Source organism: Pipistrellus hanaki (genome assembly GCF_964339955.1).
Source record: "Pipistrellus hanaki genome assembly, chromosome: 3".
NCBI lineage: Eukaryota > Metazoa > Chordata > Mammalia > Chiroptera > Vespertilionidae > Pipistrellus > Pipistrellus hanaki.
In genome coordinates this window covers 134,593,644-134,607,916 of record NC_140505.1, presented here as the reverse complement: position 1 = coordinate 134,607,916, position 14,273 = coordinate 134,593,644, and the positions used below count along the sequence as shown (strand labels likewise).

Below are 14,273 nucleotides of genomic sequence, written 5' to 3'. Positions count from 1 at the left end.
GGCAGCACCAATTTAAGAGCAGCTTTTCAAGGAAAAGAGAAATATACCACATAAAATGTATAAGGTGAATACATGAGTCAGCCTAATTTTAGAAGGTTAAAGTGTGTACCTCAGAACCCAAGAAATATGTGTATGCTAGAGGCCCAGTGCACAAAATTCATGCACTGATGGAGTCCCTAGTGGCTGCCAGCTGCCAGCCAGGGCCTCCCTCCCTTCCCCCGGGCCAGCCCTGCTCCCTGGTCAAACTCCTGGACGACCTTCCTGTCATGGGGAAAATTTGCATACTATTGCTTTTATTATATAGGATATAGATATCAGTCATATGCATCTAAAGTATATAAGCATAAGCATCCATAATGTACAGTAAATACTATATATATATATATATATATATATATATATATATATATATATACAGGGTGGGGCAAAAGTAGGTTTACACTTGTGAGTATGCAAAATACAGTTTATTATCTTATTATTTATAACTACTGGCCTGGTGCATGAAATTCGTGCACGGGGGTAGGGGAGGAGGGGGGCGGGAGGTGTCTCTCAGCCCAGCCTGCACCCTCTCCAATCTGGGATCCCTCTCATAATCCAGGACCACTGGCTCCTAACAGCTCACCTGCCTACCTGCCTGATCACCCCTAACCACTCTCCTGCCAGCCCATTGACACCTAACTGCTACCCTGCCAGCCTGATCACCCACAACTACCCTCCCCTTCCAGCCCAATCACCCTCAACTGCTCTCCCTTTTATGTCTGATCACCCACAACTGCCCTCCCCTGCCAGCCCGATCGCTCCCAACTGCCCTTCCCTGATGCAACCTGCCTCCTCCATCAGAACCTGCCTCTTCCACACCACATTGAGCCTGGTCTCATTGCATGGAGCAGCCGCCAGGCTCTGCCTCCCGCTGTGTGTGTGTCCATCTTGTGACAATGTCATGCATGAGGGCCACTAGGCTTTTATTAGTATAAATTATATTATTTTCCATATGAACAACTATAACCTACTTTTGCCTCACCCTGTATGTACACACACTCATAGGCATGTATCCCAGGCATTACAAAAAGTATGGAAGGATAGTTTTTAAAATACTGACAATAGTTGTCTCTGGATGTTATATTACAGGTGATTGCTATTTGTGTATCTGAATTTTCCACTTTTTCTGCAATAAAATTGTATTATTTTTATAATGAAAAGAAAAGAGTTATGTTAATAAGAGACTTACATACATAACTGCCATCACTTTTTTTTTTTTTTTTTTTTTTTTTTTTTTTTTGGTGTGTGTGTGTGTGTCCTATTCATCTAGCAAAACATCCTCACTGTTGATTCTCATTACTTCAGGGATGATACATTTTCAGACACACTGAGCCAAAAAGCTGACAGCGAGGCCAGCAGCGGGCCAGTGACTGAAGATAAGTCTTCATCCAAGGACATGAACTCCCCTACAGACCGGCATTCGGATGGGTATTTAGCCAGGTGGGTGGAGCCTGGTAGTCAAGCTCCTGAACCTCCACTTCCCCTGGGGCCACGCAGAGCCACAGTGCCCTCTGCAGTGTTACCCAGGGTAGTGAGCTCTCCTTATATCTCTCTCTCTCTCTCTCTCTCTCTCTCTCTCTCTCTCTCTCTCTCTCTGTATGTCTAGACAAAGAAAAAGAGGAGAGCCACCCCCTGCAGGAAGGCGTCCTGGCAGAACCAGCGATGGCCATTGTCCCCTCCACCCCCCACATGCTCTTTCCAACTCCTCAGTGGACCTGGGGTCCCCAAACCTGGCCAGCCACCCCCGGGGCCTGCTGCAGAACCGGGGCCTCAACAACGACAGTCCAGAGAGGAGGCGCCGGCCAGGCCATGGCAGCCTGACCAACATCAGCCGGCACGACTCCCTCAAGAAGATTGACAGCCCTCCTATTCGAAGGTCCACGTCATCGGGGCAATACTCGGGCTTCAATGACCACAAGCCGCTGGACCCAGAGATGATCGCCCAGGTGAGATGCTTTTAATGGAATGGTGCACGTTCCCTGCCTGGAGTGTGAAGGTTTGCAGGGTTTACTTTTTTTATTGCCCTGTATTTTGTATAGAACCAACTAATGAACACAGGAAGGAAATAAGCCCGTTCTTTACTGTAAGGCCTGCCTATGGGCCTCTGGAAGAACCATGTGTTATTGGAAGGACCCAAGGACATTAGGTTTATATAGATTTAAACAGTCATGGCAGAAATGTAGGACCCAGGGCATTCAAAGGCATCATTGCTACATAGCCAGGAAAATTCTGCAGAGGAGAATAATGAGGAAGGACTAGCCCTCCCACATCTGAAAGCATGCTAGAGACAGTAAAACAGACAAGTGGATGGAACAGAACGGAGAGCCCAGAAACAGAAATGTTTTGGTATAGGATATTTCTTCTCAAGAAGTGATGAATTAGTAAATGATGAGAAGTGATGGTTAGCTGTTTGAAGAACAGCAGGTCTGGGTACTGGGTCACTCCTGAGTACATGCATATCTTCACTTTTTCCTAATGATTAGAATTGACAAAGTCAAAGGACCTGTAAAAGAATAATTTAATTTGCCCTAGCAGGTTTGGCTCAGTGGATAGAGTGTCGGCCTGTGAACTAAAGGGTCCCAGGTTCGATTCTGGTCAAGGGCATATGCTTGGGTTGTAGGCTTGATCCCCAGTAGGGGGTGTACAGGAGGCAGCCAGTCAATGATTCTCTCTCATCACTGAAGTTTCTATCTCTTTCTCCTCTCCTTTCCTCTCTGAAATCAATAAAAATATTTTCTTTAAAAGTTCATTTATTTTCCCATAATTCCACCATACTCCCCTTTTGTTCTTTTTGCAACACAGTCATTAAAAAATGTGTGTGTGGCCAGTGACAAAGGAGGTGAATAAATTCAGGCTTTGCCATTTGCATAATCTGAAGCGACTTCCAGCTATCACTGAAGCTTAAAACTAAATAGAAAAAAAAGAAAGTGAATGAGAAATGAAGGGACAAATTTGGGGACCTATTAAAGATGTATTCTTTTTCATAACAAGTGCCCAAAGAAACTTGCACTGATGTGACAGATTTCCAAGATATTTTCCGTGCTCTAACTAAAAATAACTTTGGGTTGCAGATTAGATTGTATAAGGAGTTTAATGTGTTTTTAAAACGTTGAACCAATGTTAAGTGCACAACGATCTTTCAGCAAAAATCAAAAAGACTTTTGCCCTCTTGGTTTTCTCTATTTGAAGTGCTCTCTGTGCAGGGCCTTTTGAGGCCTGTTTGGAGCTGGTGAGTGGCATTTGACTACAGCTCAATAATGAACGGGAAAGCCGTAACATCACTGCTTACAATGAGCAGGTGAAAAAGGATTTGAGTTAGAGAGGCAGGGAATCGGGAGCTTGGGGGTGGGAAGACCTACTAAGGTCTATTTAACCCTTCTGCTTCTAGAGGCAGGAAATCCTTTCATTGCAGATCATAACAACAGAAACTCAGCAGATAAACAAGGCTCTCTTCCTTCTCTCTGGGGCAAATACTTGTTACAAAAACAAATCCATATGCTTAGCATCAAATGGAAGTCACATATGAAAATAATTACTGGCAAAGTGATGTCATCCTCACAAAATGGCTTCCAGCTGTGTCCTTTATTTATCTTTCCATCTCTTACCTCCAGATTTTCCCATGAGGACAATGAAGCCTGCCATCATGATCTTCATACAAATATGTATATACAAGAATTTGCATATATATATATATATATATATATTTATATATATATATATATATGCAAATTCTTTTATTAAACCAATCAGTAGTTGGTTGTTTTTTTTTTTAACTACACTATCCATATGTGATTATCATGTTTTGGTTTATTCATTCAGTGGAGCACTTACAGTACGCCAAGTCCTATGCTAGGCTTAATGGACACAAAGTTAAATCCATAGCCTGGAGGTGCTTACCGTGCAGTGAGGGGTGGGGTGTGGAAATCAGTCAGCACTGTGCATTGCCAGAGGGTTTGCTCCAGGTGAGTGGAAGAAGAGGTCTCTCCGTCAGGCCAGAGCAGGGGTCCTCCGTTCACCCTCCTCACACAGCACTCGACCTTCTGAGTGTGTGCATGGTAGCAACACAGTTCAGTAAAATATATTCACGTTGTTGTGAAACAGATCTCCAGACCTTCTTCATCTTGTAAAACTGAAACTGTCCACCCGCTGAACAACAGCTCCCCTTTGGCCCATCCCACCCAGCCCCTGGCCGCCACCATTCTGTTTTCTGCAGTCAGTGAGGGTGACTGCCTTATGTGAATGGAGTCACACAGTAGTTGTCTTTTTGTGATTGGCTTATTTCACTTAACACAGTGTCCTCAGGGATCATCCATGTTGTAGCACGTGGCAGGGTTTTCTTCCTCTTTAAGGCCAAATAATATTCTGTTGTTTGTGTATACCACATTTTGCATATCCATTAATGGAGCACATTCCTCGTTTTTGAAACAAGTATTTTGTAATTCCCCTTTTACTATCTGAAAATGAATTCATAGATGGCATACCTAATTTAAAAATACATATAAACCTCTGAATATAATGTAAAGGAAATAAATGTATTTTAGTTAATGCTTAACTAGAAGACAAATGAAATAGGGAGATGCTTTTACCAGTGTGTAGAATTACCATAAATACAGTTAAAAGTGCAGTGTTGGAAAAGTATTGAGTTCGTCTTAACTCAAATTCCATGAAAAGTGCTTCCATTAGTGATGTGATTTTTCTGAAATGGTGGACAACCCTTGGTCTGATCCAATAAAAAACAAAGCATAATATACATGATCACTTATTCCTGGAAAACTTAGCACCATTAAAAAAATATTTTGTGGCCCTAGCCGTTTTAGCTCAGTGGATAAGAGTGTCAGCCTACTGATTGAAGGGTCCTGAGTTTAATTCCAGTCAAGGGCACATGCCTGGGTTGTGGGCTCAATCCTGAGTAGGAGGCATGCAGGAGGCAGCCGATCAATAATTCTCTCTCATCATTGATGCTTCTATCTCTCTATCCCTTCCTCTCTGAAATAAATAAAAAATATATTTTTAAAAATATATATTTTGTATCTATATATAAGAAAGAATTGGGTTGTAGGCTCGGGTTATTACAAATGCTGGCCTGTTTGCTTGGAAGTGAAATTATGTGTTTCTGTGTGTGAATATTTATTATCAGTTCTCTCTCTCTTTCTAATGATTTTACAACAGGATATTGAAGAGACGATGAACACTGCTTTGAATGAACTCCGAGAACTGGAGCGACAGAGTACGGCAAAGCACGCCCCCGATGTGGTTCTGGATACCTTAGAACAAGTGAAAAACGCGCCTACTCCCGCCACTTCCACAGAATCTCTCAGCCCTTTGCACAACGTTGCCCTCAGGAGCTCAGAGCCTCAGATTCGACGAAGCACGAGCTCCTCCAGTGACACGATGAGTACTTTCAAACCTATGGTGGCCCCCAGAATGGGCGTGCAGCTGAAGCCCCCAGCCCTACGGCCAAAACCTGCTGTTCTTCCAAAAACAAACCCTACCATAGGACCCGCGCCTGCCTCCCAGGGCCCTGCAGACAAGTCGTGCACAATGTGAAAACCACTGGGCCAGGTCCTCCGGGGAGGTGATTTAAAAAAAAAAAAAAAAAAATGGATCAGTGACAAGTCACGATCCATAACTTTCCTTAGTTTTGTGCTTAGAACTGGAGATCTTCTGGCTTTCCTATGTTCTCGAACGTAACGTCTGAGACTAGCTAAATTAATACGGGCATTTGTATTTTGTAGTTTGTTTGTTTTTTTAAATAACTGGACATATGTCATTTAAAGACAATAGACTCACTTAGACTTACTTGAAAATTCAATGCTGCGCCATTTGTAACGAAGGCAACACCACTCCGCTCTCCGCATTGTGTAGCGCTTCAGGGATAGAGCAGCCCTGGTGCCTCCGAACCGCCTGGGTCCCAAAGCTGAGAACCTGAGTTCCAGGCTTTGGAGTGTGACCGGTGCTGGTCTGTGGCATTTGGGGACATGGCCAAAGGGTGGGGATGGCATTGTTCGGTAGCTGACAGTGAGCACCTGTGGTTCCATGTTGGGGGACAGGGTTTGGCTCATGCTGAAGACTTTCAGGTGTCACAGTGGGATGGACATTCCCAGTGGGACCTTCAGCTCACAGCCTGAAGGATGGGATGGTTGTCTCTTTCATAGTCAGTCATTTCCCTGGGTCCAGGTTAAAGGCTCAGCAGAAGAGGGTAGAGCCTCTGTAGTTACTGCTTGACCTGACACCTGGGAGAGGGGAGTGCCAGTTCTCCAGAGTTATCGCTGTGACTCCTTCCACGCGCCTGACCAGGCCCCAGAAGATTCCCAGCTCCAGCCTTCCCATTCACAAAGGACCGGAGCTGTCTAGTCTTCAAGACTTTCTGGTTACACTACTCCAGAAACTACTTCCAAGATCTGTGGTTCGGTTGCTGCCTGGAAAATATGCCCAGCTCCGCTGAATCCCTGGGTTCTCCTTTCTGGAAATGGAGAAAGCAAGCAGCACACCAGTGCTCGGTTCACTCGGCCTTCTCTTCTCCAGACCAAATGACCTTGGTTCCTTTAAACATGCTGCAGAGAACAGACGATCCTGAATTGAATCCCCAACTTTCCTCTCCTTCTGTCTCTTTGAGCCAACCTAGAACTGGCCGCGGTACTGGAGTAAGCGCCGTGCTGGCCACGGTGGGAGAATTTCCTCCTGGTTCCAGGACCACTTCCTCCCGATTTTACACCCTGGAACCAGGACATTTTTTTTTTTTTTTCCTTTTCCTTTCTCATATGGTCTCTACATAATCCCCATAGTCACCTAGCTCCATGAGAAGCCTTCTGACAAGTTTTCTTCAGCCCATTTTTATGCTATAGTTCCCTCAATCTTAAAACAGTTGCTTTGAATTAATTTGCTTTTACAAAGGTACAAATCACCACCCCCCAACCAGCAGCAGCTTATATCACCCATAAGCCTATGAGCATTTTATCTGTTCCATCATTGAACTTCCTGATGAGGAGACCCGTTGTTTTTTATGATAGATGGATGGCCAGAACTCACCCTTCTGGACCACCATTGATTTCCTCTAAGTGTGGTTTCAAACTGGTAGCCAATCGCATGCCCACCTAAGAAGTACACATAAGGACCTCATCAGCCCACTGGTGACTGCCTCGTGCAGGGAAGAATGAGGAAATGAACTAAAATCAAGATCATGACTGAGCTCTACCTCAGTTTGCCAGTCTAATCATTCTGATGCAAACAGAGATGAAATTAATGAGATACTTTCCTTTCAAAGTCACACTCTGGTTGCTTGCCTACAGCCTAATTTCACAATTGTTTTGAATAGTGAATTTTTCCCCCAGTATTTCCAAGAATGGTAAGCTTTTAAACCTCTTCATTTTCAGAACCATCTGGGTGTTTTGTTTTGTTTTGTTTTGTTTTGGGGGGGAGAGAGGGAAAGGCCCATTTTGAAAGAGTCCAAGCTCAGCATCTTGTCCAATCCTCTCCCCATTTCCCTTGAGCTCTAGTGGCCCTTCAGCACCTAGGACACGTGGACACACCCAGGACCACTCTTTGAATAGCATTAACCCTTTTAAACAATCTTCTCGAGCCCCCGAGGAAACTTAAACTTTCCTGAATAGTCTCCCGGTTCTTTCTGGATTCCACTTCGGCTGCTGATTCTCTGTCACTCTCTGGGGAAACAGAAGCAACGAATAAAGGTGGAAACAACCTAGGAGGGAGGGGAAATGTTAAACCTTTTAGAAATTAAAATAAAAAGGATTCTTAAAAACCATTTTTCATCTTCAGTGGAAGTGCAAGATGTTAACAAAGGGCATCGAAAGGTGTTTGGATTCATTGTTTGGCATGGGGAGGAGAGGGGCCTCTCTTATAAGCTTTAACTATGACTTTTCAGATCTTACTCCAAGCTTCATTCTCCAGCCTTCCCCCTGGCGGTCCTCCCGTGTCCCCTCGCTGTGTGCCCCTGTGAGGAGTGAGGATCGCCCTCTGCCCTCGGCTGCCGGGGATGGCAGAGGACATGCTGCTCTGGACCCTCGGAGCCTCCGAGGCTGTGCCTTGCAGGAAACGGCTCCTAACACTGTCCCGTCCCTTCCTCACTCTGCCTCTTCCGGAGCCTACATCCCTGCCATCACCCTGAGGCACTTTCCCCCCAATTCCCAGGGAAGGATGTGACTCCGAGTAAGAACTCAATAGGGACTCGCCTGCCCTTACTTTGTTCAGTAAAAGTCTTCAGATTCCAGGGGGAGGACAGGGTGGCCACCACAACGTATCCAAACTAGCACCCTAAGGTAAGCTCAGTAAAAGCCTCAGCAGTGAGAGACCTCACCGGTACCCGGCCTGCCTTACAGCCTCAGGGCAGCACACGGCGGGGAGGTGGAAGGCACAGGAGTGAGGAAAGAAAATGAGTCCTGAGATGTTCTGCCTGCAGTTTTAAGGATTGTAGTGCTCGTGTGCAGTTTGGGAAGAGTGTTGTTTTGATGATGGAGGATGGTGGTTCTACAAAGATTACCTGACTCCGCGTACACAAGACTATGTATCCTCAGCTGATATCACTGTACGTTCACGTCCCCTCCACGGAACTCACCCAACTCCATTTGCCAAGCTGGCCTTCGGTTTGGGTCAGGGTGTGGGTTAGCATAGACAGAAAGGTTCTTAGTACATATTTGGCCCTTTGTAGAGCTCCATGTTCATGTTCAGTGTCACCACTATTGTTCCATTGCATGTTTCCTCACATGTGATCTGACTGTGGTGCCCCTTGAGCCTCCACAGAATCACAACTGTGCCCCGCGGAGCCTACTGCAATGAGCATGAAAGTTATCCATGGATATAGAGCCCCGAGGGTCAGATTGTATCGGTTCCGTTTTCTGTCTTTTTGTACTTCTGCCATTTCCAAAAACGGGCTTATAATTTAATCAAGGAGACGAAGGAGGTGGGGAGTGCCATTTTGAGGGATGCCATAGCCCCTGGGGTCTACAAACTGATCATTACAGCCTCAAATAAGAATTAGGAGCCCATGGGTCCGTCGAGGGTGTAGAAGACTTCACATTTAGGGTGACACAGTAGCGAGAGGGCATGAACGCAGGAAATGCACTTGGGACTGAGTCTTGCTCTGAGTTACCTGCCTCAGAGGCCCCGAGCCACGAGCGGCATTAAAGTGAAGGCTCTATCCATGTGTGCATAGAGCGCCCAGGGAGTCACCCCCCTGAACTGGGAACCCCACCACCAGCTGGGCTGGGGGGTGAGGCTGGGTGCAGGGCGGGTGGCACAGCTTTGTCCAGATCTGTAAACTGGAAATGGAGCTTTCACTTACCCTAGTATACTTCTTAAAAAATAGTCTACGTGGTATAATCGAGATGGATACCTGTATCTTTAAATTACGTAGGGAATTTTGTATGTTTAAGTAATTGTACTGGGTTCCATAATGCTTAGAGAAACTGTTTAGTAAAAGAAAATATATAAACCGTGCATTTGTGAATGCCCCCTTAGAGCATTCATCCGAGTTGAGTGTGTTGTGTGACGGTTGTTATAGCTGTTTATAGTAAGTGGCTGTGGGGCGGGAGAGACCGCTATTTACCTAGGGGCTCCAGGGCAGCCCCTGCCCACTTAATGAAATCAGTGTTGTCCTTTCCTGTCCATTTGATCAATTGCAGTACTGGTAGCTTCCTGCTTGTGACTGTTACCTAATTGTGTCGATGTACATCTGTAGTATGTACATGTGAAAGTGCCTTTCTATTTTAGGAGTTTTAGCCTGGCTCTTCACTGTTGTCCCGACCTCCTCCCCCTCTTCTCCCCCCTCCCCACCCACCACCTCCAATTTTTACTGCCTCCTTGCGTATTGAAACTTCCTCCACTCTCTCCCAGCTCCTCCATCTCCACCTTCCTGTGCCTGGAGTGCTCAGTGTTTTCCCCTCTTGCATCCTTGTCATCAGACTCTCATTTTCCTTGTGACTGTGACTGTGCCTTCCCCACGGTAACTCTCCCTCCCTGCGCCCTCCCCTCTCCACACCCTGCCGCCTGCCACCCACACCCGCCTGTTTGCCTTTGCTCTCTGTGCTGCCTCTTGTTTTTCTTTACATTCTCTTGGCTCTGAGGTGAACGTGAAGGGGGATGCTTTTACAGGTCTGGGAGAACAAAAGAAAAAAATGTTTTGTTGTTCTGTTGTGACAATGCACTTTTATGTATAGTACTGTACATTTTGGCATGTACCATTCCAGGCTTCCGTATACAGTCAGGTCTGTTCTTCACGGTGTACCTTTATAATAAATAAGATAGTTCTGGCTGCCTTTGTCTGCTTCCGATTTGGTATGATTCTCCGTGGTGTTTTCATTCCTTTCCTTCTCCCCCCCCCCCTAATCACCGTTGACCCCCCCTCCCCCCAAGAGAGCTGAGTTGCATTAAATAATGTGAAACTATCTTTTTTTTTTAAAGTTATCTCTTTTCGTTTTTGTTTGTGAATTTGAAATGAGGCTTTCTGCACAGACCCATGAGCACGAGGCCAGGTTTTCAGAGTGACAGTTGGAGAGACTCCTGTGTAGATGGGGAAAAGGGATTGGGAGAGTCTTAATGCAGAGGCTGAGAGCCAGCCCTAAGCACTCACCAGCTGGAAGTCTTCTTTTTTTTTTTTTTATGTGCCGATTTTATTTTTTTATTCCTTATTTTCTTTCCTACCCATTTATCCCCTCCTCCAGCTTCACATTGTTGTCCATGAGTTCTCTCTCTTTATTTTTCTTTTTTGCTCAGTCCCTCCAGCCTCCTTGAAATCTTTTTCTTAAGGACCCTGGCATAGTAAACCTTGTCAAGTTTAGTTTCAGTTGAATAAATTGAAATGCAATCCTTAGGTATAGACTATGTTTAGAATTCCCCCATGTATTGATATTGGTACTTTTTTTCTCAAACTAAAAAAAACACACACACAAAAAAAAAACTAACTCTTGGAGGACTTAGCAATACATCATAAATGGTTTTATAAAACTGTATCAGCAATGTGCTGGATTGAATATTGATTAGAGTTTTGGAGTAAAAAATAACATGTAAATCAACGGGTAAAAACTTCATTGATGTTAAAATACATACAGAAAATTATACAAATCATTGTTACAACAGTTTTCACGAAGTAAAACAGTAATATATTCACCACCTGGATCAAGAAATAACACATTATCGGCATCCCAGAAGCTAAGCTTGTGCCTCTCCCAAGTTCATCCATATCCTGATGAATAACAGGTTGGGTTTCCCCTGTCATTATAACTTTTTTTTTTAATTGATTGATTTGAAAAAGATAGAAATAGAGAGACATTGATTTGTTGTTCCACTAATTTATTCATTCAGTGATTGATTCTTATGTCCTGATGGGATGGAACCAGCAACACTGGAACCAGTGTTAATTGGAAGGATGCTCTAACCCAGTGGTCGGCAAACTGCAGCTCTTGAGCCGCGGTTTGCCTCTCTGTTGACTAATGAGTTTGCCGACCACTGGCCTAGACCCTAAATTCCAATAATTACAGGCTGTTGTTGTTCCTTGTGATTAAGCCCTAACCAACTGAGCTAGCTGGCGAAGGCCTCATTATAACCTGTTTATAAATAGATTCACAGCGTGTTGATATGAGATGGCTTCTTTTGTTGAAATTTATGCCTGAGAATTGTCCACCTGATATTTAACAGTAGGGTTTATTTTTTTTCCACTTTCACTGCTATATATTGTAGAATTCTATTTCAGTAGCATGCTTGGTGTTATATTTGTTTTAGTATTCCTGATTAAACTTTGGGTATGGTATTGAAATGTGAACAAGTAAATGAACAAAAAGTAAAGTAAAACCCACCTCTTAAAGGACATGTTTTCCCAAAACATGATGGAATGACTTCGGACGAAGCCATTGACTGGAAGGCCTACCTGAAAGCAGGTGGGACCAGAAAGATGGAGCTTGAGGCTGCCACACAGAAACAAACGCCCAAGTCATACAGGATGGTTCCCAGAAAGATGCCGCTGCCCTGCACCTCCCTCACTGCCACCTCAGGTCTGAGCCTCCGCCCTCCAAGTGCAGCTACATCCCCCCTCCCGAATTAGAGTCCATGGGCGTGTGTCTGCTTGTCAACTCCCGCTGTTCGTACACCAGCCAACCCTGGAAGAATATGAGAAGGCAGGGAAAAGGAATTTTCTACCTTCTGCCTTGGGTACCTGGGACTCCTGGAGTGGAAAATTCCCCAAGCTTGATCTAAAGTCCCAAAAAGTTCCTGGGAGCCAAAAACCAGCAATTTTCATCCCACAGGCCATATATCCCCATTTGGGTTTTGAAAAATATGGTCAATGTACCTTTGGGAAATAATCAGGGTGAGGTTTATCATTCTCCAGTAGCCTTTTTATCTCTTCCTACATAGTAGATAGAAATGTGCCTTCTGCAATAATAAATATAAATAAAAGAAACAGCCAGACCTGGCCAATGTGGCTCAGTGATTGAGCATCATCCGATGAACCAGAAGGTCAGGCTTCAATTTCCGGTCAGGGCACACATCCAGGTTTCAGGCTTGATCCCCAGTGGGGGAATGTGCAGGAGGCAGCCGATCAATGATTCTCTCATCATTGGTATTCCTATCTCTTCCTCTCCCTCTCTGAAATCAATAGAAATTTTTTTTTTTTTTTTAAAGAAACAGCCAGTTTATCAAGTTTAGTTCTTCACATGAGTTGCTGGAGAGAGCTAGGACTTGGCTAAATATCAAGGGAGTGTGTGTGTGTGTGTGTGTGTGTCCTGATGTTACCTCTTTTATTCCCTTTAACATGTGGGTTTATGTCTTTTTGTATGCCCTTTATTGTCATTTAGAGAGCTATTGGGAGGCAGCAGAGAGGTAAATGTCTGTCTTCAGATCACCACCTTTAAACTCTAAAGTTCCTCCTTTAGCCTCCTAACAAAATCCTTCCTGGATAAATCAGGCAGAGTTGGTTTCTGGTGCTTGCAACTGAAAGACCTAATCTGTGCACATACTGAGAGAATTTTCTTCCTAATACAGGTATCCCCCATTTTCCCAAAACTTATGTTTCACCACTTCACTTTTATGAGAGACCTACATTAGTACCTGTTTTTGCTAATTGAAAGTGCAGGAGGCAACTAATTGATGTGTTTCTCTTACGTCGATATTTCTCTCTGTCTATCCTTCTCACTTCTACTCTCTCTAAAAGTCAATGGAAAAATATCCTTTGATGATAAAGCAAAGTAGTAAAAAATAAATAAAGATGATCAAAAATGAGGAAAACTTGTTTATCATGGTGTGAAGCAAAATACATGACCACAAGTGCTTATTGAATGTATAGAACACTTGGCCAAAATGAATAAGTAAAATGACCATAATAGTTCATAAATTTTGACTTGGAAAAGTAAAAAGTTATAATGTAGCTTGTTGGGAATGAGAGCTTGTCAATAAAGAAAAGATAGTAAGTCCCCAATGACCTATGTGGGGAAAAAGAGGTTCAGATGTATCTGATCATGTGCCCAAAGAAAATCACCAGTGGGCTCTGGGAATAACTTGCATTAAATAAATGATATTTCAAAATAGGAATTCATATGTAGGTCAAATGCAGGCCACGAGTTTTAAAAGTCTACTGGAATTGAAAAATATATTTAGAATGAAGGTATTATAATTGAGTTTTGACAATTCAGTATGATGGAAAAATTTCTATAAAATAATTACCAGGAAGCTCTAGACATGAAAATATTGGTCACAATGAAGAGAGAAGGCAATGTTAAGCCACCCAATTTGATGGTGCAGTTCGTCCTTATTGCACTCTTAGAATTAGCCGAAACCGGTTTGGCTCAGTGGTAGAGCGTTGGTCTGCGGACTGAAAGGTCCCAGGTTCGATTCCGGTCAAGGGCATGTACATTGGTTGCGGGCACATCTCCGGCAGGGGGTGTGCAAGAGGCAGCTGGTCGATGTTTCTCTCTCATCGACGTTTCTAGCTCTCTATCTCTCTTCCTTCCTCTCTGTAAAAAATCAATAAAATATATATTTTTTTAAAAATTAAATTGCCTGAGTCCAAACCCCCAGCTGCCAGTCACAGTAGAATTTCCAAAAGCCCATCGATGCCTTCCAGCTTCTCATTCCTCCCCTAGAGGTTCCTTCTTGTTTTATGTATCTTGGGGGCTTCCGAGGTTGTCTGGCTCCATCCAGTATCAATACACAGCATGGCAGAGAGGCCACTACAGCTGACTAGCTGCTGGCCTTTGAAAGCTATGCCCAAAGCACAGCACTGAACAAAG

General features: G+C 44.0%; 1 protein-coding gene across 3 annotated transcripts in view; it reads left to right on the top strand.

Moving 5' to 3' along the window:
• Positions 1–10,926, top strand: part of SRGAP1 (SLIT-ROBO Rho GTPase activating protein 1) — a 261,746-nt gene extending 250,820 nt beyond the window's left edge. For 2 of the 3 annotated variants that reach the window (XM_084877575.1, XM_084877574.1), the window contains exons 20-22: positions 1,345–1,479; positions 1,646–1,985; positions 5,209–10,926. In XM_084877575.1, coding sequence (XP_084733701.1) covers positions 1,345–1,479; positions 1,646–1,985; positions 5,209–5,586 — 853 coding nt within the window. In that variant the 3' untranslated portion in view covers positions 5,587–10,926. Of the gene's footprint in view, positions 1–1,344; positions 1,480–1,645; positions 1,986–5,208 lie in introns of those variants that run through there. The other variant, XR_014794476.1, reaches the window with a different exon arrangement.
• The last annotated feature ends 3,347 nt before the right edge of the window (positions 10,927–14,273 follow it).